Source organism: Alosa sapidissima, chromosome 21, assembly GCF_018492685.1.
Source record: "Alosa sapidissima isolate fAloSap1 chromosome 21, fAloSap1.pri, whole genome shotgun sequence".
Classification (NCBI taxonomy): Eukaryota; Metazoa; Chordata; class Actinopteri; order Clupeiformes; family Clupeidae; genus Alosa; species Alosa sapidissima.
The window spans coordinates 16,945,004-16,968,178 of NC_055977.1; the positions used below are offsets into that span (position 1 = coordinate 16,945,004).

The 23,175-nt window shown below is 42.3% G+C and overlaps 2 protein-coding genes across 3 annotated transcripts; one reads left to right on the top strand and one right to left on the bottom strand.

Annotated features, from left to right (window-relative positions):
- Positions 1 to 101: 101 nt before the first annotated feature.
- On the bottom strand, positions 102 to 4,440 carry srfbp1 (serum response factor binding protein 1). Of its 2 annotated transcripts, none has more exons than XM_042077373.1 (3): positions 4,352 to 4,440; positions 3,241 to 3,875; positions 102 to 1,953 (listed from the first exon to the last, which is right to left on the bottom strand). In XM_042077373.1, exons 2-3 carry the CDS (start codon positions 3,847 to 3,849, stop codon positions 298 to 300), a joined length of 2,265 nt encoding a protein of 754 aa, XP_041933307.1. In that variant the 5' UTR covers positions 3,850 to 3,875; positions 4,352 to 4,440; the 3' UTR covers positions 102 to 297. The 2 variants fall into 2 exon arrangements, with proteins under 2 accessions (XP_041933307.1, XP_041933308.1); XM_042077374.1 differs by having other exon boundaries at positions 4,356 to 4,418.
- A 57-nt stretch (positions 4,441 to 4,497) lies between these two features.
- Positions 4,498 to 22,533, top strand: maco1a (macoilin 1a). Its single transcript, XM_042077035.1, is given in 13 exon segments — positions 4,498 to 4,736; positions 5,820 to 5,961; positions 6,353 to 6,479; positions 7,738 to 7,861; positions 8,866 to 9,044; positions 12,577 to 12,903; positions 12,935 to 13,006; positions 13,009 to 13,198; positions 13,647 to 13,805; positions 15,612 to 15,794; positions 16,900 to 17,020; positions 18,478 to 18,652; positions 20,038 to 22,533. Coding segments are annotated over 13 exon segments (2,082 nt in total). The 5' UTR covers positions 4,498 to 4,656; the 3' UTR covers positions 20,241 to 22,533.
- The last annotated feature ends 642 nt before the right edge of the window (positions 22,534 to 23,175 follow it).

The following is a 23,175-nucleotide window of genomic DNA, read 5'->3' on the forward strand; positions in this document are numbered from 1 at the left end:
TCAGTCCTCGATGCTAACAGGCTGACTTATCTGAGTTCTTTCTCTGAGATATATAAACTCATTGTACAAGAATTTTAAAGGCATTCAAATCAACTCACAGCTACAAGGACACATGTTTAATGACGTTATGAAACATGAAATTAAGCAACATAAAACAAATTCCAACATTCAGAAGCACAACACAAATGTAAAATTATACTACTTGTTTTGACCACAAATGTTACAATGCTCAGAAAACAGTCTCCAACATAATGTTAATTAATCTGATATAAAAATGATCTCCTACATCACAACAAGTTAATCATCAAACTTGATCTTTTTCCCTTGAAACGCTGTGATTTGACTCATCTGCTCCTTCCTCTTTCTGCTGGCCTCCCAAGAAGGATGCAGTGCCTCTGGAGCTTGTCTGGAAGAGTTAAAGGTCTTCCCTGGTGGTGGCCTCTGGCTCCTATTCTGGCTCTGCCAACTGTCATTTGGTTGCCTGCCTCTTCTGGCTCCAAAGGAACCCTTTTCCTTATGTCCCCAATTACTACTGAAATCGCTCTTCTGATTCTGGAAGGACGACCCTGGTTTCCTGTTTGGTGCAGAGTTCTGGTTTTGCTTCCTCTCCCAAGGAGCTTCTGAGTCTCCCTCTGGCTGTCTCATTGGCTTCTGAAACCGTGGTGGTGGTTTGGCACCAAATCTATCTCTGGCACCTCTACCCTTTGAAAGGGCATTGCAGAAGACGGATTCAAATTTAGAGTGTTTGAAGTCACTCTTGAATGTGGTTTCCTTTTCCTCTTGTTTGTGGTCTTGCTCAGTGTCCTGGTCGGCACTTTTCCTTACATCTTTTGTCTTTTCCTCACCAGTTGCCAGATTCTTTTTCTTCTTAAATTTGCTGACCTTGCCAATAAAGAAGTCATCGTCATCACTCTCCTCTGACATAGATGACTGCTTGTGAAAACGCTCCTCTGTGCTGTCATCAAAGTATGGCTTTTCCTCACCATCTGACAATTCCAAATCACTTTCACTGTCAGCATCCTCTGCTGCTTTTACTTCCTCTTTATTTTTATTTATTGGTGTCTTGCATACAGATTTAGAAACCGGTTTATTTTTTGGAACAGGAGAGACAGTATGGCTTTTATTCAAGGGCGTTGTATTTGCATCAGGTTTGAAACTGCTGTCTACAATGGAAGAAATGTTTGATGTGCTTTCCTGATCCACAACGGTCACAGAATGTCCTTCAGGTTTTCCTTCTACAGGTTTCTTTACTGGGGCAGAAGTTGCTTTAATTGAAATGTCTTCATCTGCAACTATCTGGGCCACTTCAGCTACCTGAGATTTACTAGTAATGTGTCTCTTATGTAGTATTTCCTCTTCCTCATCCTCTGCTTCACTATCACCTGTCTCATCATCCTCTTCTGTCTCATCACCCTCCTCTCCATCATCATCATCATCGTCGTCATCATCGTCGTCGTCGTCGTCATCATCATCGTCATCATCTTGGTCCTCATCATCCTCCTCCTCGTTTTCGCTGTTCTCTCTCTGTACAGAGGCCTGCTCAAGGCGTCTTTTCTTCTTTTCCTCAGCTTCTGCAGCTTTTCGCTTCTCCTCCTCAATGGCCTCTTTGACTGCTTGCAGCCTCTTAACAAAGCGAGGATGCGTGGCGATACGGGCAGTGGATCGTTCCAGTGGGCTAGCATCAGGGTCCTCACACACTTTCTCCAGGTTTGCATTCTCCTGCAAGGCAGCCATGGTCACATGGTCTGGTTTGACGCTTCGAAGCACCTGAATTTCTTTGAGAAGTCTGCTGATCTTCTGCTTGTTTTCCTCCAACTCGGATGGCTCACCTTTCTTCCTCTTGAGGACTTCTGTCTGGTTTGTGAGCTTGCTAATGATGAGCACTCTTATCTTCTTCACCTCCTTCCTCATCTTCACAACCTCCACAGGCACCTTCTCACTTTCTGTTGATGTCTGTGCAGAGAGATCAGAGTAGCTGGATAAGTGTCTATTTGTATCAAATACATCATACTGTTTGATAGTTCATCACAGAGTTTAAATGGTAAACATTGGGGGTGGGGGTGTACACACACACCCATGTTTGCATCAAAGTAGTATATAACGGTCCAGTTCTGATTGTTTGTGTATGTACACTGCCGTTCAAAAGTTTCAAGTCAATTAGAAATGTTCTTGTTTTTGATCAATACAGTGTAGACATCATTAACGTTGTACATGCCTCTTGTAGAAGGAAATAGCTGATATTTAATGCAATATCTGCATAAGTGTAAAGAGGCCATTTATCACCCATTGTCATTCATCTTTATGTTCCGATGGCACATTCTGTTTGCTAACATGAGTTTACTGACTTAACTGATCATTAGACAACTCTTTTGCAATTATGTTAGAGCTGTAAACAACAACGAAACTGGCCCTCTTTAGAGGAGTTGAATATCAGCAGCGTCAACTATTTTGGGTTTGATTAAAAGCCCAAAGTGGGCATAAACAAAGAATTATCCTTCTGACAAGCGTCAGTCAATTCTTTTCCTGAGAAATGAAGGCTATTCCATGTCAAAGAAACTGAGGAGTGAGAGGCCCCAGTTCACAATGGAGCAAGATGACAGATGGATCAGTGTCTAGTTTAAGAGACACATGCCTCACAGGTCCTTAACTGACAGCTTTGTTAAATAGTACCCACAAAACACAAATGCCGACGAAAGCAGAAGAGGTGACTTTAGGATACTGACCTATAGACAGAGTTGTAAAGAAAAAGCCATATCTAAGATGGGCCAATAAAAAGAAAAGATTAAGATGGGCAAAAGAACACACACACACAGAACAGAGGAAGATTGGGGGGGGGGGGTGGTATTAGAAATCTACACATGATACTGCCTCGGTGTGTGCACATTTTTACACACGCCTGCCTGAACCGATATCGAATGACCTTAATATTATGTATGACCACAAAATCATTTGCATTCTTTGTTGCACTGTAATCTGTAACAAATGTTGTTCCCTTACAATGCATATGTGTAAATGACACTGTGTAAAGGGCTGACTTACAATTACTAAATAGATGTTATTATATTGCTGTAAACCTGATTAGTTGTTTAAAACCTGTTGACTGCTGGGTTTGTATTATGTGGTTCAGGACAGCAGTTCAGATAGTAGTTTGGTCTTTTATCATTTATAACCCAAATCAAACAAGCATTTTATACAATTCAATTTCATCTACTGCATGAACATGTAAGGTGTAGTAATTACCTGTTTTACCGTGGCTTCTTCATTGTCTGACATTGTCTGACTGGTTTGAGAAGCAGTTGTCTCATCAGTACTAGTAACACAGCCTTCACTTGGAGGATTGTCATTGTCATCCAGTTTCTCTGTCAATATCTTCTCCACCTCACCAGCTGTGGCCTGAACATCTTCACTGGCCACAGGTCTCTCGGTCTCTTTTTCAGTTATATCTGGTTTACTCTTTTTCTCTCCCTTTGATGATGTGCTGGTCCTCTCATCTTTAAAGGCATTGATTCGGTCCTTGATGCTCTGGATCTTTTGGCTGAACTGAGGATGAGTGGCAATGCGGGCCACAGCGCGATCTGTGATGCTGGCCTGTGGATTCTGACACACCTTCTCAAAGTTGATGTCTGTCTGCAAGGCGGTCTTGGTGACTGTGTCTGGTGCTATAACTTTCATTTCATGGATCTCCTCCAACAGTCTTGCTGCCCGCCTCTGATTCCTCTGCATTTCCTCCTCTTTGCCCTTCTTCTTTTTGAGCATATTCATCTGACGGGTGAGCTTGCGAATGATGAAGACCTTCACCTTCTTTACCTCACTCCTCATCTTTACCACCTCATTGCTAAGATTCAGCATCGTGACTTGTTTTATTTAACTGATTCCTGCAAAGTTACAAAAAAGAACACATTCATTGATGCTGCAAGTTTCAAACATGTATTTGTAGTTTAATGTATTATGTAGTTTCAAGAATGGCAACGTTTCATTATACGTTAGTTTTTAAGAACTAAAAGAACCATTCAGTTGACGTGAAGTTAGGGGCTCGTCAGGTTATGCTACTTTCAACTTTATAATGACAGGCAAGCAGCAAGACTGTACACGACTTCGACTACAATGTTTGCATGTGTAGAGATTTTTTTTAGAATAATTCGTACCACAAGATAACGTATAATCAGCAAGAATAGTAGGCTAATGTTAGCTAACGTCCCCTATAAGCATGGCTGAGTAAACAGCATGTGAACAAACTTTGAACGATTTGGGCTCTACTGTCAGGCATTTACAGGCGTTAGACGAGACTCAGCGCAACTAGTTCAGATAGTATAGTCCTTTTTACAATAAACATTTAATATTACGAACATACCCACATGCACCTTCATAGACACAATTTTAAAGAAAGACACATCTGTGACGGGGCGCAGCCATCTTGATTCCCTGTACGTATGTTTTATCTGACGCAACCAACGTAATAGCGTCACGAAACGTCTAAAATAAAAAAGAGGGAGGGCCTTCAATAGAATGTTTTTATTTATTTCTTTGTTTCTGGTACAAGAAAAACAATATCAGCAGTGCATTTGGAAAGCAATGCACATTTGTGCAACCCAGCAAACGTAATCATTTATTGGATATACCAACTATAAACAGTAAGTGTAATCGAAAAGGGGGAGAATGAAGCGGCGCAATGCGGACTGCAGCAAACTCCGTCGCCCGTTAAAACGGAACCGAATCACCGAGGGTATTCATAGCAGGTACGAAGTGTGGGGTTTTAGGGACTCGATCACACAACAATGGCGGCGTCATTGTGAGCCCTGGCAGTCATATGGCTATTTAATTTTCAGATCTTGCCAGTTACATGCAGCTTCCAGCAGGCAAGGATGCTGCTGCAGCTAGCAAAGGGAGCTAGTTAGCCTGATAGCTAGCCTTATTTGACTCATGTTTAGTCATTTTTAGGCCTTGTGGAGTACACGCTGTGATTAAAAAAATGAAAATAGAAAAACGCCTGAAAATCATACTGTAGACGGTGCAGTTATGGATTATTATTAATCACAAGTGGAATGCATCTCGCATAAAGGTCTCGAGCAAGAACAGCTGTCTGGTTGTCATGTAGCCCTATCCTTCATTCAAGTTGGCTTTTTGCCTCAGCCAGTAATGCCAATGTTAGCAAGCAAGCTAGCGAAGCTAATCATAGAACACGCTGACAGAATGGTATTAAAACACCAGTTGGTCAGTTTCTTCTGAATGACTGCTTTATTCATGAAAGAGGTAGCCTACATTCAAGAGCCTCCCGATTAACTTTGTTCTGTAGTGAACATTGCATGGTCGAAATGGCCTAATGTAGTTAGCTAGTTCGTGTATTTGCTCTGAAACCACATGATTGCCAGGTGAGCTTAGTTTTGCCAGCTGTCACATCGATGTTCTTTTTCTGCATATCTCGTTTTGGAAGGGTTCCCCCAATGTTTAGGTGGAAATTATTTTTGCTACATTCCTAGCCCTGCTAGATTGGGAAGGCACCATAGTGATGCTAAGATGTTGTTATTATTTGGACACATCTCTCCCCTTTCCTAAATGCCTTACAACATTTTACACAGCTGTTAGGCAGGGGAATAGCACCTAGAGAGGGGAAACAATGTTTCCACTACCTTGACAGTTGGCAGAATCTAGGGGTAGGAGGAAACAAAGATTTTATCATGATATGTTTGTGTTTGTGATCTTCTTATCATTACCTCCAGATGTACAGAACAAACCTTTATTTTTGTCTCTGTCTTTCTCTCCCATGTAGATACATTCATTCACTCGCTCATTATCTTTGTTTTTAATTCTTCTCTCCACAGTACCTTCCTTTACCTGAAATTCTTGGTGGTGTGGGCTCTGGTGCTTTTGGCGGATTTTGTTCTGGAATTCAGGTTTGAGTACCTGTGGCCCTTTTGGCTCTTCATAAGGAGTGTGTATGACTCTTTCAGGTACCAGGGACTGGTAAGTGATCAGACAGATTAACTGTATTTAAACTGATTGCTGCCCCTTTTGCAGTCTTGTGCAGAACTTGTTTGATCAACAGATCAAACAATTAGGCCTAAAGTCAATCAACCAAGCCCACAGGAGTTGATGTGCATGTGTAAATGTTGCTTGTACAGCCCGATTTTTCTCCACACAACAACAAATCAAACTTTCTCACTGAATCGTTTCCTTTACAGTCAGTGCATGAACTTAACAAGTGAATAGCCATCAGACTGTGTTGATGATTAACACGGATGCTGAAATAATTCTGTGGTTTAGAAAACTCTTAGAGTTGTTTATGGTCTGCTGATCTCATGACTCTATTTTTCCCTCATCTCTTTCCCTGTCTCTATTCTCTTGTGTTCTGCAGGCTTTCTCTGTGTTTTTCGTATGCGTTGCATTTACTTCAGACATCATATGCCTCCTCTTCATCCCAGTACAGTGGCTCTTCTTTGCTGCCAGCACATATGTCTGGGTGCAGTATGTATGGCACACAGGTGAGCTACAGTAAAAAGTGGAAGTTGACTGATGGAAATCAAACCGGGGTTGACCGATCGTCTGTCGGTTACCTTACTGCACACCCATGAGCTGAGCCCATTAACCCACTACAGGCTCAACTTCACCCAGGCCCATAGAAGCAGCAGAGCTGTGAAAGCAGAGTCATCAGTACCAATCATTAATAAAATGGGGTGACTTACAAATTCTTTGTCAAAATGATCCACAACGGCATAGTGGTGTACTTCATAGTGTGGGACACGCCAGGTGCTCAGTAATTTGTTGGTGTGCAAACTTAAAAGCCCAAAACCTGTACCATTCTTCAGCACATAGCTAACCACATGATTTTCAGGTGTAGCCACTACATCAACTGTAAATGTAGGGTTTTTTCTAGCGTGTCTGCACAAGCCCTGATCAGTCTCGGATGCTATTAAGGCAATTTGGATTTTTCTTGAAGAGAACTACTTTGCATTCTGAACACTGTCCTGAATCAACTTGCAATTCAGTTTAGCAAAGACCATCTCTCTCTCTCTCTCTCTCTCTCTGTCTCTCTCTCTCTCTCTCTCTCTCTCTCTCTCTGTCTCTCTCTCCATTTCATCACTTGCACTTGCTCTCGATCACTTCTCCCATCTAAATTTTTGATCGCACTCTCATTTATAGGCAGCTTAAAAGGAGAATAATTGAATTCTCTTCTCTTTAATGGATAGCGGAACTGGTACTGAAAACACAATTCTGTCATAATAGATCAATCTTCCCTCTTCTCTTGGTGAAGAGTGACTTTACAATATCCCAAGAAGGGAGTCGTGCAATGGTTTGCTGAGAATGATGAGTAGATCGAGGAGACCGGGGCCCAGGTGTTCCAACGCCACGATTGTCACCACCGCTGCTACGCCACCCAGAGCGAGTCTGAACACGACCCAAGTCCCGTGACTTTTTTTATTCCTCTTCCTCCGCTAACAACAAGGTTTTGGAGCCTTTATTATAGGCCAAGGAGAAACATGTAGTGGAAGAATGTGTTGCTTCAAAAGAGCACTTTAACCAACAGCTGGGGTGTTTTTCAAGCGAGGCAGTTCGGGATGCTCTGAACGCCAAGAATATAAAGCTGTTCAAATGTTCACTTACCCTCTTTATGATGATGCCATCAGATTGTCAAATGACATGTGTTGATGAGTGAAAAGTGTGGTTAGGTCCTTAATAAGATATGCATGCAGCATCACTCTCTTTCTCTTTCCCTCTCTTTCTCTTCCCCTGCCATCACAGAAAGAGGCGTGTGTCTGCCAACTGTATCCCTGTGGATACTTTTTGTCTACATCGAAGCAGCCATCCGGTTCAAAGACTTGAAAAACTTCCATGTTGACCTCTGCCGTCCCTTCGCTGCCCACTGGTAAACACCACTTTCACTAACATTTACAACCTTGCAATAGAGTGCAATATATTTGATAACCGCGTGATCGTAAGCGTTGTGCTATAATTGCTTGAGCGGAACCACTACTTGTTTCAGCGTGTGTGTGTGTGTTGTGTGTTGTGGCGAAACCCAGCTATCAGTCACAAAGTACTTCCTAAAATATTTCTCGTAAATTGCCCCAGTGTTTTTGCAGTGCTGCTTTCTAGCCGTGGACTTTACCCATTGCAAAGGGTATAGGTTGTAGATAGATAGATAGATAGATAGATAGATAGATAGATAGATACTTTATTGATCCCAAGGGAAATTCAAAATTGTGTATTGAGAACATAACAATGAAGATTAGGTGATGATTAGATGTTGACTTGATCGAATGATTCCTTACGTGAGACACCACATAAGATCCAAAAGGGACTTTTTATTTGAAATGTCCACAGTATTTTTTGTGTCCTCATAGGAAGTGATGAAATACTTTAATATTGGGAAAGTCTTTTTTGCAGAGGTCTGCATTCTAATTTTATTGAATTATCTTGCTTAAAATTTTGTATAATAAAATGAATGGCCTGGCGGCCTGTAGCATGTTTTATAGTTAAAAAAAAACCCACTAGAGCTTGATAGGGCTAAAAAAAACTCTGATCTCGATATGCTGAGGAAAGATGGCAATATATTATATGATACGACTATTACATCATATATCATATCAAGTAATGTAGATATGGTTATACAAAAAACACATCATGCGGTAATACTTTTTAATAGTTTCAGTTCAGTTTCAGTTGTGCAAAATTAAACAATATTACAATATAACAGAATGATCACAATATTACTATATATAATATGATATGGCACAGCAGAATGCTCCACAATTAAATTTGCAAGGAGATTGTTTTCAAAATAATTGGATAAACCTGAATATTACTTCTGCATGGACTTCATTTGTACAATTCCCTACTGACCTGTGATCCTCTGCTCCCTGGGAAACCCAGCATCGGCTACCCGGTGGTGACGCTGGGCTTTGGCTTCAAGAGCTATGTCAGCTACAAGATGCGCTTGCGCAAGCAGAAGGAGGTGCAGAAGGAGAATGAGTTCTACATGCAGCTGCTTCAGCAGGCCCTGCCACCAGAGCAACAGATGCTCCAGAGGCAGGAGAGGGAGGCCGAGGAAGGTCAGACACACACACACACGCACACACACACACACACACACACACTCAGACTTCTCATTCTCTCTCTCTCTCTCTCTCTCACTCACACACACACACACACTCACACTCACACACTCAGACTTCTTATTCTCTCTCTCACTCACACACACACACACACACACACACACACACACTCTCAGACTATGGAGTCAAAATAGGGTCTTTAATATTGAGAGCTTGTGTAAAGATGTTCACATGTGTAATAAAGTTTTGCAGCTGTGGAAAAGAAGTTCTGTATGTGCAAAGACATTTCGTACCTGTAGAAATGTGTTGTACATGTGTGAAAGAAATGTGTATCTGTAAAAATATTTTGTACACGTGTGTAAAAAATATGTACCTGCACAAATACTTTGTACGTGTGTGAATCTCCTACGCGACGCTATCCTGCGCAACATTGAAAGTACGAGCTTGTGAAACTGATTTGCAATGTATACAGACTTTTGACCCTAATTTTACTGCCTTTCTGAATAGACGGGCTCTGCGTACTCTTTGATATGAAGCCAATCTGTTTAGCACCAAAATCTGGGTGGTCGGTGGGAAACGCTGATTGGTTGGCAGAAAGCAATGTGTTGATTGGCTCTTCAGAAAGGCAGTAAAATTAGGGTCAAAAGTCCGTAAGCATTGCAAAATAGTTTCACAAGCTCGTACTTTCAGTGTTGCGCAGGAAAGCATCGCGTAGCGTCGCGTAGGAGATTCACACATGTACAAAGTATTTGTGCAGGTACATATTTTTTTCCACAAGTGTACAAAATATTTTCACAGATCCGCATTCCCCCCCCCCCCCCCCCCCCCACATATGTACAAAATATTTCTACAGATACACATTTCTTTCACACAAGTACATACTATTTCTACAGGTACATATTTTTTTCACACATGTACAAAATATTTCTACAGGTACGAAATGTCTTTGCACATTCAGAACTCCTTTTGCACAGCTGCAAAACTTTATTACACATGTGAACATCTTTACACAACCTCTCAATATTAATCACCCTATTTTGACTCCATATCAGACTTCTCATTCTCTCTCACACACACACAGACTTCTCATTCTCACTAGGGCTGAGACAACGCGTCGACCTAATCGATGACATCGACGCAAAAAATACATTGACGCAAAATATGAGCGTCGATTCGTCAAGCATAACGTGTGCTGCTAAATATTTTTAATCTTACGTTGACTAATCTGTGGCTGGGCACCACGAAATCAAAACCGGCCACCACACGTTGATGTTCTATGTTGTAGGCCTACTATTTAAATTAAAGATAAGATAAAATCATTTCATTGAGCTGCACTTTTTACTCACACAGCCTTTCCTCGCCCCGCCCGCGCTCTCTCGTAACGAGCCCGCTGCTCCTCCTCTGCATGTGCATTTAACAAAATATTCACGATTGTTGAAGGATTGTTGTTGCCACATAGAAGCGCTGCATAGAGCACAGTGGGCTAAATTGGTATTAAATCCGCTTAGCATCGTGACCATGCTGCGCAAATTTGTTCAAAACTGCTGCATTAAAGTTAAAGTAAACTCTGCTAAGGTCTTAGTACATTGAGGAGACTAAACTAAGTTAAGTTACAGTATGCAATCAAGCAGTATCTCAAAGCTAACGTTAGAATACTGTTTGGATGTCAAGTTTAGCATGCTTACTTGCAGCTGCTTGTATTCGTTATTCATGCAGGGCTCATTTTATTGACTCTGAATGTTTGCAAAATCCCGATGTAAATTGAAAAGTGTTTTCCAAGACTCAAAAGTGCTTGTCCAAAGGAGAAGTACGAACCGTTATTGAACTAACTACTTATGAATTGCATCCACACATCAGCAGCCTTTTAACTGTGTTAATGTTAATAGGATTCCCACACGAACCTCTTAAAATGACAGGCACTCAATTAGACATACACTACTGAACTTTATTGAATGCTACCTCTGACTAAGAATGCTTTACTTTGCACTTGTATAGTCTTTTATTTTGTAATCTTAAAAGCAATAAACGTATATTGCAATGTTAAATAATTCATGTTTTAATTCATGTTTTTTCATTCAGATATGTAAATAAACATAAGTTGCTATTAGTGAATTAATGGGGAGATAATCGACAATCGAATCGAAATCGAATCGGACTGAAAAAAATAAATCGTTAGATTAATCGATGCATCGAAAAAATAATCGCTAGATTAATCGTTTAAAAAATAATCATTTATCCCAGCCCTAATTCTCACGCACCATCACTCATTCACATTTGTCTGTCCCTCCCTCTATAGTACATGGTCATACACTCAATTACTTACACCTTGCTCATTCACTAGTGCTTATTACACGGCTCTTCAGAGTGCTGCAGATAGTTCCATTCACATGAATGGGCCTTCCCAACGTTCGGGCCTATGTTAAATCTACATAAATCACCGGCAAAGCATTTAATCACCGCTGTCAATGGCAACGGGTTTTGTGCTTCTGATTAATGTCTTTCATATCACTACGCAAGGACTGGAACTTCATTCAAACGTGAAAGCAGACGGTTGATCAGCTGTGTTCTAAAGAATGTTTGATTCAAGTTCAGCAGCGTGTGTTGTTGCGAACTATTTGTTTCTCAGCAAATGCCACGATGAACGGTAACAAATAGGCTAGGTTATGTAGGCTAAAGTCATATCGTGGGGAGTTTATTATTTCGTTTTGGCAAGTAGCCGTATAATAAGCGGGATAATGTATAGAATGCCGGTCATTACTGTGAAAATAAGTCCCTTCAGGGCGGAACAAGACCCCTCCGCTGCGCGTTGGGGTCCGGTTCGCCCTGTCGGGACTTATTTTCCTAGTAATGACCGGCGTTCTATACATTATCCCTTACTTAGTCACTCCCTTGTTTATCTTTTTACTCACTGCCAATATGCACTGCCACTCCCCATCAGTCTGTTCGTTCTTCAACAATTAAATCATCTCGTACCTAAGAGATAGACCAGACATGACATTTCCTCTGGTGTCTGTGATATTGTCATTGTCAGTAGAGTTGCTAGGCTACTACAGGTAAATGGGGGAGTATCCTCTATCTTTAAGACTCGACAGAGGCAGCAGAACGGTATGAGCTAAGGTCGGGGTAGGGCAGTGAGTTTACATGGTGTCTCCCTGGGTGATGTTCTGCATCTCCCTGCTATCAAGTCCTCTACACTATCACCATGACACATGTTCTCCTATGAGTCTCCCTTGCCACTTTGAGCTGTCCACTTATTTGTGAGTTGTCCCCTTCTTAGCCTTCCCTGTTGGGCCTATGTAAGCATTCTATGCTGTACTTATTTGCCAGAAGAATAGATGTAGAAATAGCTGTCAGCATTACTGGTATGGCTATTATAACTGCCTCGGTCAACAGAGGACAATGAAAATCCACATTTAGTTTATGAATGTTCTTGTCAATATTTGTTAATATTTTGTTTGTGTTGTGTTTTTTTTTTTTTACTGAGGCTCCCTGACCTCTCTCTCTCTCTCTCTCTCATCTACCTCCATAGCAGCAGTGACCAAGGGCACGTCAGACGGCGACTCCACAGCAGTGTCTCAGAACGGCGCACCCGCCTCCAAGAAGCTGCCTGCCACGCTGCCCGAGCTGGAATACCGGGAGAAAGGCAGCAAAGACGGTGGTGGTGGCGGCGGCAAAGACCGCGAGGCCAAAAAACAACAACAACATCAGCAACAGCACAGCATAGGCATCAACAACAACATCCTGCACACAGTGGACTCCAAGCTCCAGGAACTGGAGTACATGGAGAACCACCTGAGCAGCAAGAGACTCAATAACGAGCTGGGCGACAGCGCCGAGAACCTGCTCGTCCGAGAAGATGCCCGGGGGCCCTCCCCCGAGCAACAACAACAACAACTCCTCAACTTCCTCTTCCTCCTCCTCCTCCTCGTCCAATAAGAACTATAAAAACGCCACAGGGGGTGGAGCTCGTCGCCGCGCAGCCACAGCTCCACCAATGGCAGCGTGCCCTCGTCATCCTCGGGCTCCTCCTCGTCCAATAAGAACGAGAAGAAGCAGAAGTGTTCGGGCGGGAAGAGCCCAGCTGCGCACAAGGACACAATGGAGAACTGCATCCCCAACAACCAGCTGAGTAAGCCGGATGCACTCGTGCGGTAAGAGCCCCTTTTCACACCAAGTGTCTTTGGACACCTGTCACAGCTTTTTAGGATTCTCTGCCTTCACCTCTGAGCAAAGCAAGTTCACATTGAATACTGTTGAAAAAAACAAAAACAAAGAAGAATACTGTTGAATCTTCAGTAACAGTATGATGTTTGGCTTTTGAATTTTTTATTTTTTTTTTTAATAGAAAAGATTGCCTACCACCCCTCTCTCCGTCTCACTCTCTGCCTTTCTGTCTATCTTTCTCTTTTTTTATTGAACATTGACTTACATACGAATTACTGACATACACCCTCTTGTCAATCCCTTGCGTTGTCAATTGGTCTACCTCACCTTTCATATTTCTTCACTCTCCCTGTCTCTCGAATTCCTTCGTCCACCATCTGTGATGACTGCCCTTTTTTATCTCACCCTCACATCCGTCTGTGTCTCCCCTCCCAGGCTGGAGCAGGACATCAAGAAGCTGAAGGCAGACCTGCAGGCGAGCCGGCAGCTGGAGCAGGACCTGCGCAGCCAGATCAGCTCGCTGAGCAGTGCCGAGCGGAGCATGCGCTCTGAGCTGGGCCAGCTGCGCCAGGAGAACGAGCTGCTGCAGAACCGGTGAGAACCCCCCCCCAAGCAGTGCCGGACAGCATACACCACACCGTCTCACCACAACAATACACCCTGTTCTTCCTCGAAATGGAGGTGCCATATGCCACACCAACACACTAGTGCTGATAGGTTAAATCGGGTCGTCACAACACATTACACATTACAGCATGCCTCTCTGGGATTTGTGGAGGTTCAGTGTGTCAGACGTGTGAGTCATATGACTGCACACATGTGGACTCGGGGCTACAGTAAATTGTTGTGTGTTTGTTCTGAACACAGATTAAGATTAGATTCTGGCCTGATTCTGAAGTCTTCAACACACACCCTTATGACATTTACACTGATCCCTTGTGTCATTCTTTAACATTGTGTAATAATGAAACAGTGGAATTAACAGGTGTGTTTGTTGTGGTAATAAGCATTTTTAATTTTTTCCCCCCAAAAAAGCCTAAAGGTTAGCAAGCTAACACATTCCCTCCTTTTTTTCTTGCTTTAAAGGGGGAAATCCGGTGTTAAATGGGTTTTACATATGTTAAGTATGACCATAAGAGAGTCATGGACGAGGGGTGACCTTATCCAGACCCAAATTATTCCGAAGTTAGCCATTTTTTACAGATTCTCCCATAGCGCTAATAACGCTAGCAAACAGGGCACCGGTTCTACTGCACATAAATCGCTTCTTTAGCCCATCTACAAGGCTAACAAGAGCTCCAAACTTCGCCAACAGTGTAATTAGGTTCTTAACATTTAAAATGAGGCATTGGCAACATTGTAAGTGTGGTGTGCTGAAAGTTTATTTAGAAGACAGTTTATATACGCACTACCTGGAGTAACTCTTCTGCGTATTTTCCGGGCGACGCCATTTTGAATTTAGATTGAACGACAATCTCGTGTTGTCAGTCCTCGTCCTCGTCCATGATCTCATGGTCAGACTTAACTTATGTAAAACCCGTTTTACACCGGATTTCCCCCTTTAAGCCTTGGAAACACCAGCAGCCCACGTTTGCAAGACCAACCTGGTTGTGACAGATGTGCTAATTTATTTACCCTCCCTCGTGTGTGTGTGTGTGTGTGTGTGTGTGTGTGTGTGTGTGTGTGTGTGTGTGTGTGTGTGTCTGCGTGCGTGCATACTTTTAATCCCAGTTTGATGCTCTGTGCATCACTCACTCAGTTTTATGGTGTGTGGCGACGCAGACCACAAGGAATGTGATCGGTCATCTCCCCCTCTGTGTTGAGCCGGCTACTTCAAGCAGCCTACTGTGAGGAGTAGCAACATGCTACTAACCTAAGCTTTGCAAATAAACTCAGACTTATTTTCTGGTTACAATAACTAGGTCATTGGAATATGCGGTGTCTATAACTTTTACAAAATCTCAGCAAGAAAAGACTAAACAAATCACTATTTCACCAATCTATGGAGTTCACCATTCTGACTACTGTTGTGGCAGTGAGCGACACCGACACAGGAGATGCAGAACTTGAAAGGTTCATGCCAGCATCGCTGGCAATGCCACAGCATAGATCGTAAAGTAGAGTCGACGCAGAAGCATAAAACAGCCTTAACTGTTCTGTTTGCGGAGCATGTGCTGCAAAAATTAGCTTCCACTGTATTCAATGGAACCGACTACACCAGACGCGAGCGCTGCGCACATTCAAAAACTTAATATAAAACATTTTTTACGCTCCACAAAAGGAACACTTCAGTTGCACTCCCAGTGTAGCCTGGTTATTTGATGTGAGACATAGGGAAGCACCCTGTGTGTCTGTGCCTGTGTGTCTTTCCTACTGTTAAAACTGTTTCTGTCCCACCAGGCTCCACAACGCAGTGCAGGCCAAGCAGAAGGACAAGCAGACCATCGTGCAGCTGGAGAAGCGCCTGAAGGCCGAGCAGGAGGGCCGTGCCGCTGCCGAAAAGCAGCTTGCCGACGAGAAGAAGAGGAAGAAGATGGAGGAAGCCACAGCGGCACGCGCGGTCGCTCTGGCCGCAGCCTCTAGGTCTGTCCACACACACAGAGTACACATATAAAACTTTCTACAGTGCGCACAGGTGTGTGTGTGTGTGTGTGTGTGTGTGTGTGTGTAAAAGACAAAAAAAAACTACTTTTCTATATGAAATAATACCTTCAAACATCACAGACAGGATATGTATTTGTGCCCTCAAAAATAGTACATGCCTACCAATGAAGCATAAGCTTCAAGCAAACACAGACATATAGCCCTGTACACATATATATATATATATATGAGATGCTTTTGTCTGAGCTGTGTCTACAGACCGTCAGTCACTCAGACATACTCATATTCCATGTGTATGTACTTAGGGGTGACATTGGACAAAGGCGTCTGCTAAATCCATAACCATAACCATAACATGGAGACGCATGCAAAAACCTATACGTTGCCAGGTTGATTTAAGTATACTTTTTTGATCCCGTGAGGGGAAATTTGGTCTCTGCATTTAACCCAATCGGTGAATTAGTGAAACACAAACAGCACACAGTGAACACACAGTGAGGTGAAGCACACACTAATCCAGGTGCAGTGAGCTGCCTGCTTCAACTGCGGCGCTCGGGGAGCAGTGAGGGGTTAGGTGCCTTGCTTAAGGGCACTTCAGCCACGGCCCACTGGTCGGGGCTCGAACCGGCAACCCTCCGGTTACAAGTCCAGAGTGCTAACCAGTGGGCCACGGCTGCCCCAATTTGTATGCTAAGCAACAGGTGTGCCTGGGGCATGCATCTGCATCAACACTTCCATTCACCGATCACTAGTGAAAGGGTTGTGGCTCATGTATTTGCCTCTGGCCTACATGATCAGGAACAGGTGCTAGATTTGTTTGCAATATGTAGACGTTTGTGTATGAGAAACACAGATAGACACACACATACAGTACATACACACACACATACACACATTCATACCAACATATAGAGACATGTCTTGTCTTTGTCTTTGCTACACACAGCGTAGTGCAGTATGTGTATAATAATTTGCTTGTTAAACATAAACACACAGTTTAATGAAAACCCTTTATAAATAGGCACACTGAGATTCAATATCCCTGTTTTACCGTGTGTGTGTGCGTACGTATGCTTACTTGCAGAGGCGAGTGTACAGACTCACTGCGCGGCCGTATCCGTGAGCTGGAGTCGGAGTGCAAGAAGCTCACGCAGGACATGAAGCTGAAGGAGGAACAGATCCGAGAGCTGGAGGTCAAGGCACAGGTCAGCCTCTACTCCACATGGCTCCTCTCTCTCTCTCTGATGAGCCAAATAAGAACGCCCACATTCAGACATTCACAGTGTCGCTGATTGTGCTATGATGTCCTCCTGACACTGGGGCTCAGTCAGTAGCTGGCTTGTGTGAGCAGACGATGACCCTCAAGGTGATGACGACAGGTGACAAGAGACTTGCCATTCGGGTCTGTCGTACAAAAAAACACAAAGGAAAGAGGGATGAGGGGTATTTAACTATTAAGAGAGATTAGTTGCGTGTTGAGCCACACCAGAGGTGTGTTCAAATTTGGCAAACAGCTGCAAAACGTTTGTGGTGATCGCCTTGTTGCCTGACATTTTTGTGTACACGTTCAGGGTGTCCGCGGGGTTGTAAAAAGTATTAAAAGGTTGTAAATGAAATTAGCCAAATTTAAGGCCATTTAAAAGTATTAAAAAGTAATAAACATCATCTGATGAGGTATTAAATTTTTGAACCACTAACTATGATGTTTTCCATTTGTGTTAAGTGCAGGCCTATCTCCTAAAATTCGCGTGAATTTATTTATATAATATTAATTATATGTGCGAGTAGGACCTGAGCGATATGTCGGTGTGCGTTCACGGTAAAAACTTTTAGCGCCCCCTCAAACTCTATGCTCAAACTGGATACGGCTGGCTTACTGCCTAAACTTGTTGCCAAAAGTTCGCTACCATTGACGAGGTCGTGGGAAATTTTATTTTTTCGGACATTTGGTTAGAGGACTCGAGATTCAAAGACTGGCTTAGGCTAGTTGGCAACAGCCAAGAGGCTTATTACCACGTCTGTAAAAAGACAATAAATGTGAATTGTGAATGCCGTCAGGTCACATATGAAGTCTACCAGAGCCGTTTTTCTACCGAAGAGACGACTGCCTGGCTCATCGGCCACGTAGGACTACTGTCTCCACATAAATATGCGTCATTGAAGCTATCAGTATGTCTACGCTACCAGCTGTCATTGTCATCCAAAAAAGTAATCATTTGCGCCATCGCGTTTTCAATGATAGTCAGTAGTCAGTTGATAGCAAACAGCATCTGATTCTGTGCTTTGTACAAAGCTGTCAAATACCCACTCTTCCTGGCGCCACCCTCTGCATCAGATTGGCACAGCCCCAAGGTGTGCTTGGCTCATTGCAGCTATGGGGATAAATGAATCATTACACAGATGAAAATGCCAAAATATTAAACCAATTATGCAGTCAGTCACTGACATTAAGCAGTCAACCCCTCACATGCTCATTAGGTCTATTAGCCAATTTAATCAGCCTTTGAATAACATGAGTTAGAATGTTTGCACAATTTACATTTTCATCACAATGCCATTAGGTTAGAACAATGTTGACAGCAACTTCTACACACTATTAGAGATCATGTAGTGGACTGCACTGACCATCTTCTCTTTGTGCTCTTGTTTGTCACTTTGGCAGGAGCTGCGTAAATATAAGGAGAACGAGAAGGAGACGGAGGTGCTGATGTCGGCCCTGTCGGCCATGCAGGATAAGACCCAGCACCTGGAGAACAGCCTGAGCGCAGAGACCAGGATCAAGCTGGACCTCTTCTCCGCTCTGGGCGACGCCAAGAGGCAGCTGGAGATCGCGCAAGGTTGGCAAACATATCCCCCCTTTTTTCTTTCTTTCTCTCCATCTTTCTATTTGTGCCCCTCTCTCTCTCTCTCTCTCTCTCTCTCTCTCTCTCTCTCTCTCTCTCTCTCTCTCTCTCTCTCTCTCTCTCTCTCTCTCTCTCTCTCTCTCTCTCTCTCTCTCTCTCTCTCTCTCTCTGTCTCTGTCTCTCTTGAGGGGTTCTAAACCCCTCACATAACACCTGGAATATGCAGGTTAAAACTGCTTTGATCTATATCCGTATTAACCATGTTAAAACATTTAGCCTGAAGTATCAATCTTAATGTTTTAATCAGAATAGCAATATCCGGTACAGCTAAATTAAATGAAAACTGATCCTTCATTAGATGTAATAACCATTAAATGGTGACAGAGGTCTACAACTTAGGTCATGAAATGGATTTTACCTCAGGCCAAATTCTAACTAAGCAACTAGGCCCACTCTAGCTGCCTGCACTTCCTGACACACACACACACACACACACACACACCTCATGGCACACTTGCTCAATCATGCTCTTTATTATTAGACGTGGGTAGCCAATCACTTTTATTCAAACCTGTAATTTTCTAGTCAAATGAAGGTGTTCTGAGGAATCGGCCTGTGATTTGGGCTGATCTGTGCAATCTTTTTTTTTGTTCTCATGGAAATGCAAAATGGTAGCCAAGCATTTTGTGTGACTGATTAAAATGGACAGAATTATTAGACAGAAACTTTTTATCTCATGGCAGTGGCAATGACATGATGACAAGCCTGTTGTACAGCTTTGCCCCTGTTAGGAATGCCTGTTATGTGCTATTATTATGATTCTCATCTGTTAGATAGATATGTCTAGATTGTTCAGATATCTGTACTGGTCCAGCCTAAGGTCAAACACAGAGCTAACTAATAATGAATGAGACAGGTGTCTTTTGCGAGCCAACCTAACCAGTTCTGCTGCAGTGTGTCACTATGCAAAGAGCAATCATCTTGGTGTGACATCATCTTGTGTTATTTCTCTCAAAATGTGGCCCCTTTTAGATCTTTTGTCTCTATTCAGTGCAGGTGGCTTTGCTGGGTTATGACTGGGGTATAGGTGTAATGCTGTCAAACCAGATCTGCTTTATAAGCTAATTGCATGAAGGGGTAGCAAAGTTGAAGGAAAAGCATGCCCGCATACACACAACACCCACACACCCAGACATCTTTAGACCTTTTTATCCACTGCATTATTTATGGTAGTTATGGGTGTTTTTGTTGTTGAGTCAAATAACATAATTATTATCAGTGTGTCTCACTACTCACCAGCCAGTTGCCATCTTCCTTTCTATCTTTGCAGTTCTTTCTTTCTTATGTTCTTTCTCACACATTACCCTTCTTGCCTGCAGGTCAGATTATGCAGAAGGAGCAGGAGATCAAGGAGCTGAAGCAGAAGATTGCAGAGGTGATGGCCGTCATGCCCAGCATCTCCTACACCAGCGAGGCCAACAGCATGAGCCCTGTGGCGCCCCACTACTCCTCCAAGTTCATGGACACCAGTCCCTCCAGCCTGGACCCCAACGCCTCCGTCTACCAGCCCCTCAAAAAGTGAACTCTGGCCTCCTCTCCACTCCCTCCCTCCAGCAAACCATCCATCTATCCATCCATCACTCCAGCTCACCTTTCATTCCCTGCCTCCATTTTTGTTTTTCCCCATGTTTTTTTTTTTTTTTATTTTTATTTTTTTTTTCAGTTTGGTTATAACCATGAAAAGATTTTATGTTTGTATGTTTTCCACTGGGTTTTGTGGGATGCGTTCTGTTGTTTTGTGTGTGTGTGTGTGTGTATGTGTGCACATGAGTGTGCGTGTGTTTTTTTTTTGTTTTGTTTTGTTTGTTTGTTGTTTTTTTCCCCCCCAGTTGAGCCTTTTTGTAGTGTAACTCGTTTGCTCATTGGCTAGAGAATGAGGAATAAGGAGAGTAAGGGATATCATTAACCAAGACTGCCCATTTTTGTTCCCTCATTTTTATACACATTAAATGTCTTCTCAGAAGCCGTCAAAAAAGCTGTTTGTTTTAGCACCCACGTGTTTTCATGGGTCTTTAGAAAGACGTTCTAGAGTTAAGACAGAAAATCGTTTTGCCACTGGTTACTTTTTTATATGTCAAAAATGGTGGCAGTGCATTTACTTTTATGTAAATGTTACCATCTCTTAAGTTTTCAATGAATGTAACAGAAAAATGGAACAAACAAAGCTGACAAATTATGCTTTATGTCATATCCTTTGAAAGGAAACAGTTTGTGAATTCATTTGTCCACTTTTTTCCTGAAATGTTGTGATTGTTTTGGAAAAAGCACATTTCAGTCCAGTTATGACCATAGCAATGTACGTTTCCTCCTAGAAAATACATTTCATCATTGGAACTTTTTGTTTTTAAAAAAAAAAAAAAAAAAAAAAAAAAAAACACACTTGGCCATGTGTGTTTCTTTGTTACATGGATACTCTAAAACTAACACTTGGTCTCTGAGACCAGCCCAAGATTTGTTTTGTATTCTGAAACTCGTCTGGTTTCTCAAGAGAAGAGTTCATTCAGAAGGGCCGGACTGTGGCATGGTGTACTCATTAACTTTATGCTGCAAAAACATTTGGGGAATGTTGATCTCTTTGAATTAATTGCAAGATATTTTATTGTTGGACCAAAATTACATAGGAAATAGATTCTTTAAGCAATGCAAAATAACAACAGTGAAAAAAAGAGAGAGAAAAAAACACACATTGAATATGATGTCTAGGTAACTGATATTTGCCAGTTGTCATACTACACAGTGCCTTGAGATCTCTTCGAACACACACATACACACATACAGTACATATACACACACTGCAAGATACTTGTCTGACACTTCTTTACAGACTCCCAAAATCCTTATAAAGTCCCTTCCTATCTACCCCCCCCCCACACACACACACACACTCCAACTCATACACACCTGACCCAGTTGTGTTATTTCTGCTTAGCTCCTCAGTGACCCCGTCATGGTGTAAGGGAAGAGGTGGATGTGGTAGGTTAAGTGGGAGTAGGGGGTTGTGTTAAGTCCAACCTGCCAAATGCCCCCTGCAAGGACCCCACCCCTCATCAGGCCTGCTGGCCGCCATTGATTTGTTTACGACAATGTAAAATAACTTTTTTTTTCTGCTGAATGTTTTGATTTGAATCGTTTGTTTTGATTTCTTTTTTTAGTCAAAAAAAGTGCCAAGTTAATGGGTGTTTGTTTCTGCGTTCATGTTTTTTGTTTCGTATTCCTCCATGCATATTTATTTAAAACGATGACTATGATGATAATAATGTAAGATAATACGTTGGCGAAAGCACTGGAGCGTATTTGGTTTTCCTTCTGTGATTGTAAGAATGGAAAGGAAAGGGTGAGCCTTTGGTTACACCCCCCCTTCCCCACCCCTCTTCTTCATTTGGAGTTATGTTCTTTCAGTGATTGCATCATGTTACAAAGAGGAGCAGCTTGTCTGCTTTCAGTTTTGTTTTTGTATTTTTTTTTTTTTTTATCTCCAGTGGGATGAAGTTTGTGAAAGTGCTGCGTCTATCTTTACTGTACCTCTCTCACTCCCAAGTCCACCCGGCCATTTCCTTAGCGTTGACCATGTTGTGTGTTTTATGGCCTACCTTGGAAAAGTATTTCTGTGGATTGCAATGGCGTTGTACTGGATTATTGACTTTTTTTTTGTAAAACTTTGTGGAGAGTAAAAGGAAAAAAAAAGTTTTGTTTCTCTCTGTTACTCGTCCACTTCGTTACTTTCAATAATTGATTTCCGCTGCGTTTGCTCACTCTGTGGGGTTTACAAAACCATTAAATGAAATCTTGCTGGTTATGCAAGATGTTTGAAATTGCATGGGTCTGTGTGCTTGTTCCTTATCAGTTAAACTATCGGTTAAACCATCCATATTCTAATATGTTAACAATCAATGAAAATATTTACTTTTATAAGGTCTTCAGTAGCATCTGTAAATATAAGAACTTCTCCATGTACTTGCATAACATAAGTAGGGTATAAAAACAAGAGATGTGTTAGAAGTTTAACCAGGTATTGGTATTCTACTGTTTTTGGTATAGTGAAAAGGCTTATATATTTCAGAATGTATTCATTGCCACATTATATGTGCATGTCTGGGTTAAAGCCCAATTTCGCACAGGTCACCTAATGGGCTCTCCAACCTCAGTTGTGTTATTGTAATGGAAATGTAATGAAGCAATGATGTTCATAAGTCGGAATGCAATATGCCATGTAGTTAACAAAGTCACCTCTGCAATACTGTGAATGAGACAAATGAGTATTGGGGCTGCACAATTATCGCAATATGAACCAACGCAATTACCCAATTGTTAAAGATATAAATAATCGTGCACAGTTAATTTTTGTCACCTTTCTGACTTTCATATTAATTTCATCCCCCTTGACTGTGGCACTTCTGGTTGTTGGGTGTGCATATAGTGTGTGAGGGGCACAGAAATTCTGATTGGTGAGCCTCACA

Excerpts from the sequence above, each read along its gene's own strand:
- srfbp1 (XM_042077373.1), bottom strand. The coding sequence starts at position 3,849 with ATGCTGAATCTTAGCAATGAGGTGGTAAAGATGAGGAGTGAGGTAAAG. Across the intron at positions 1,954-3,240 it reads AAGAAGCCACGGTAAAACAG|ACATCAACAGAAAGTGAGAA; the intron begins GTAATTACTACA and ends CTCTCTGCACAG.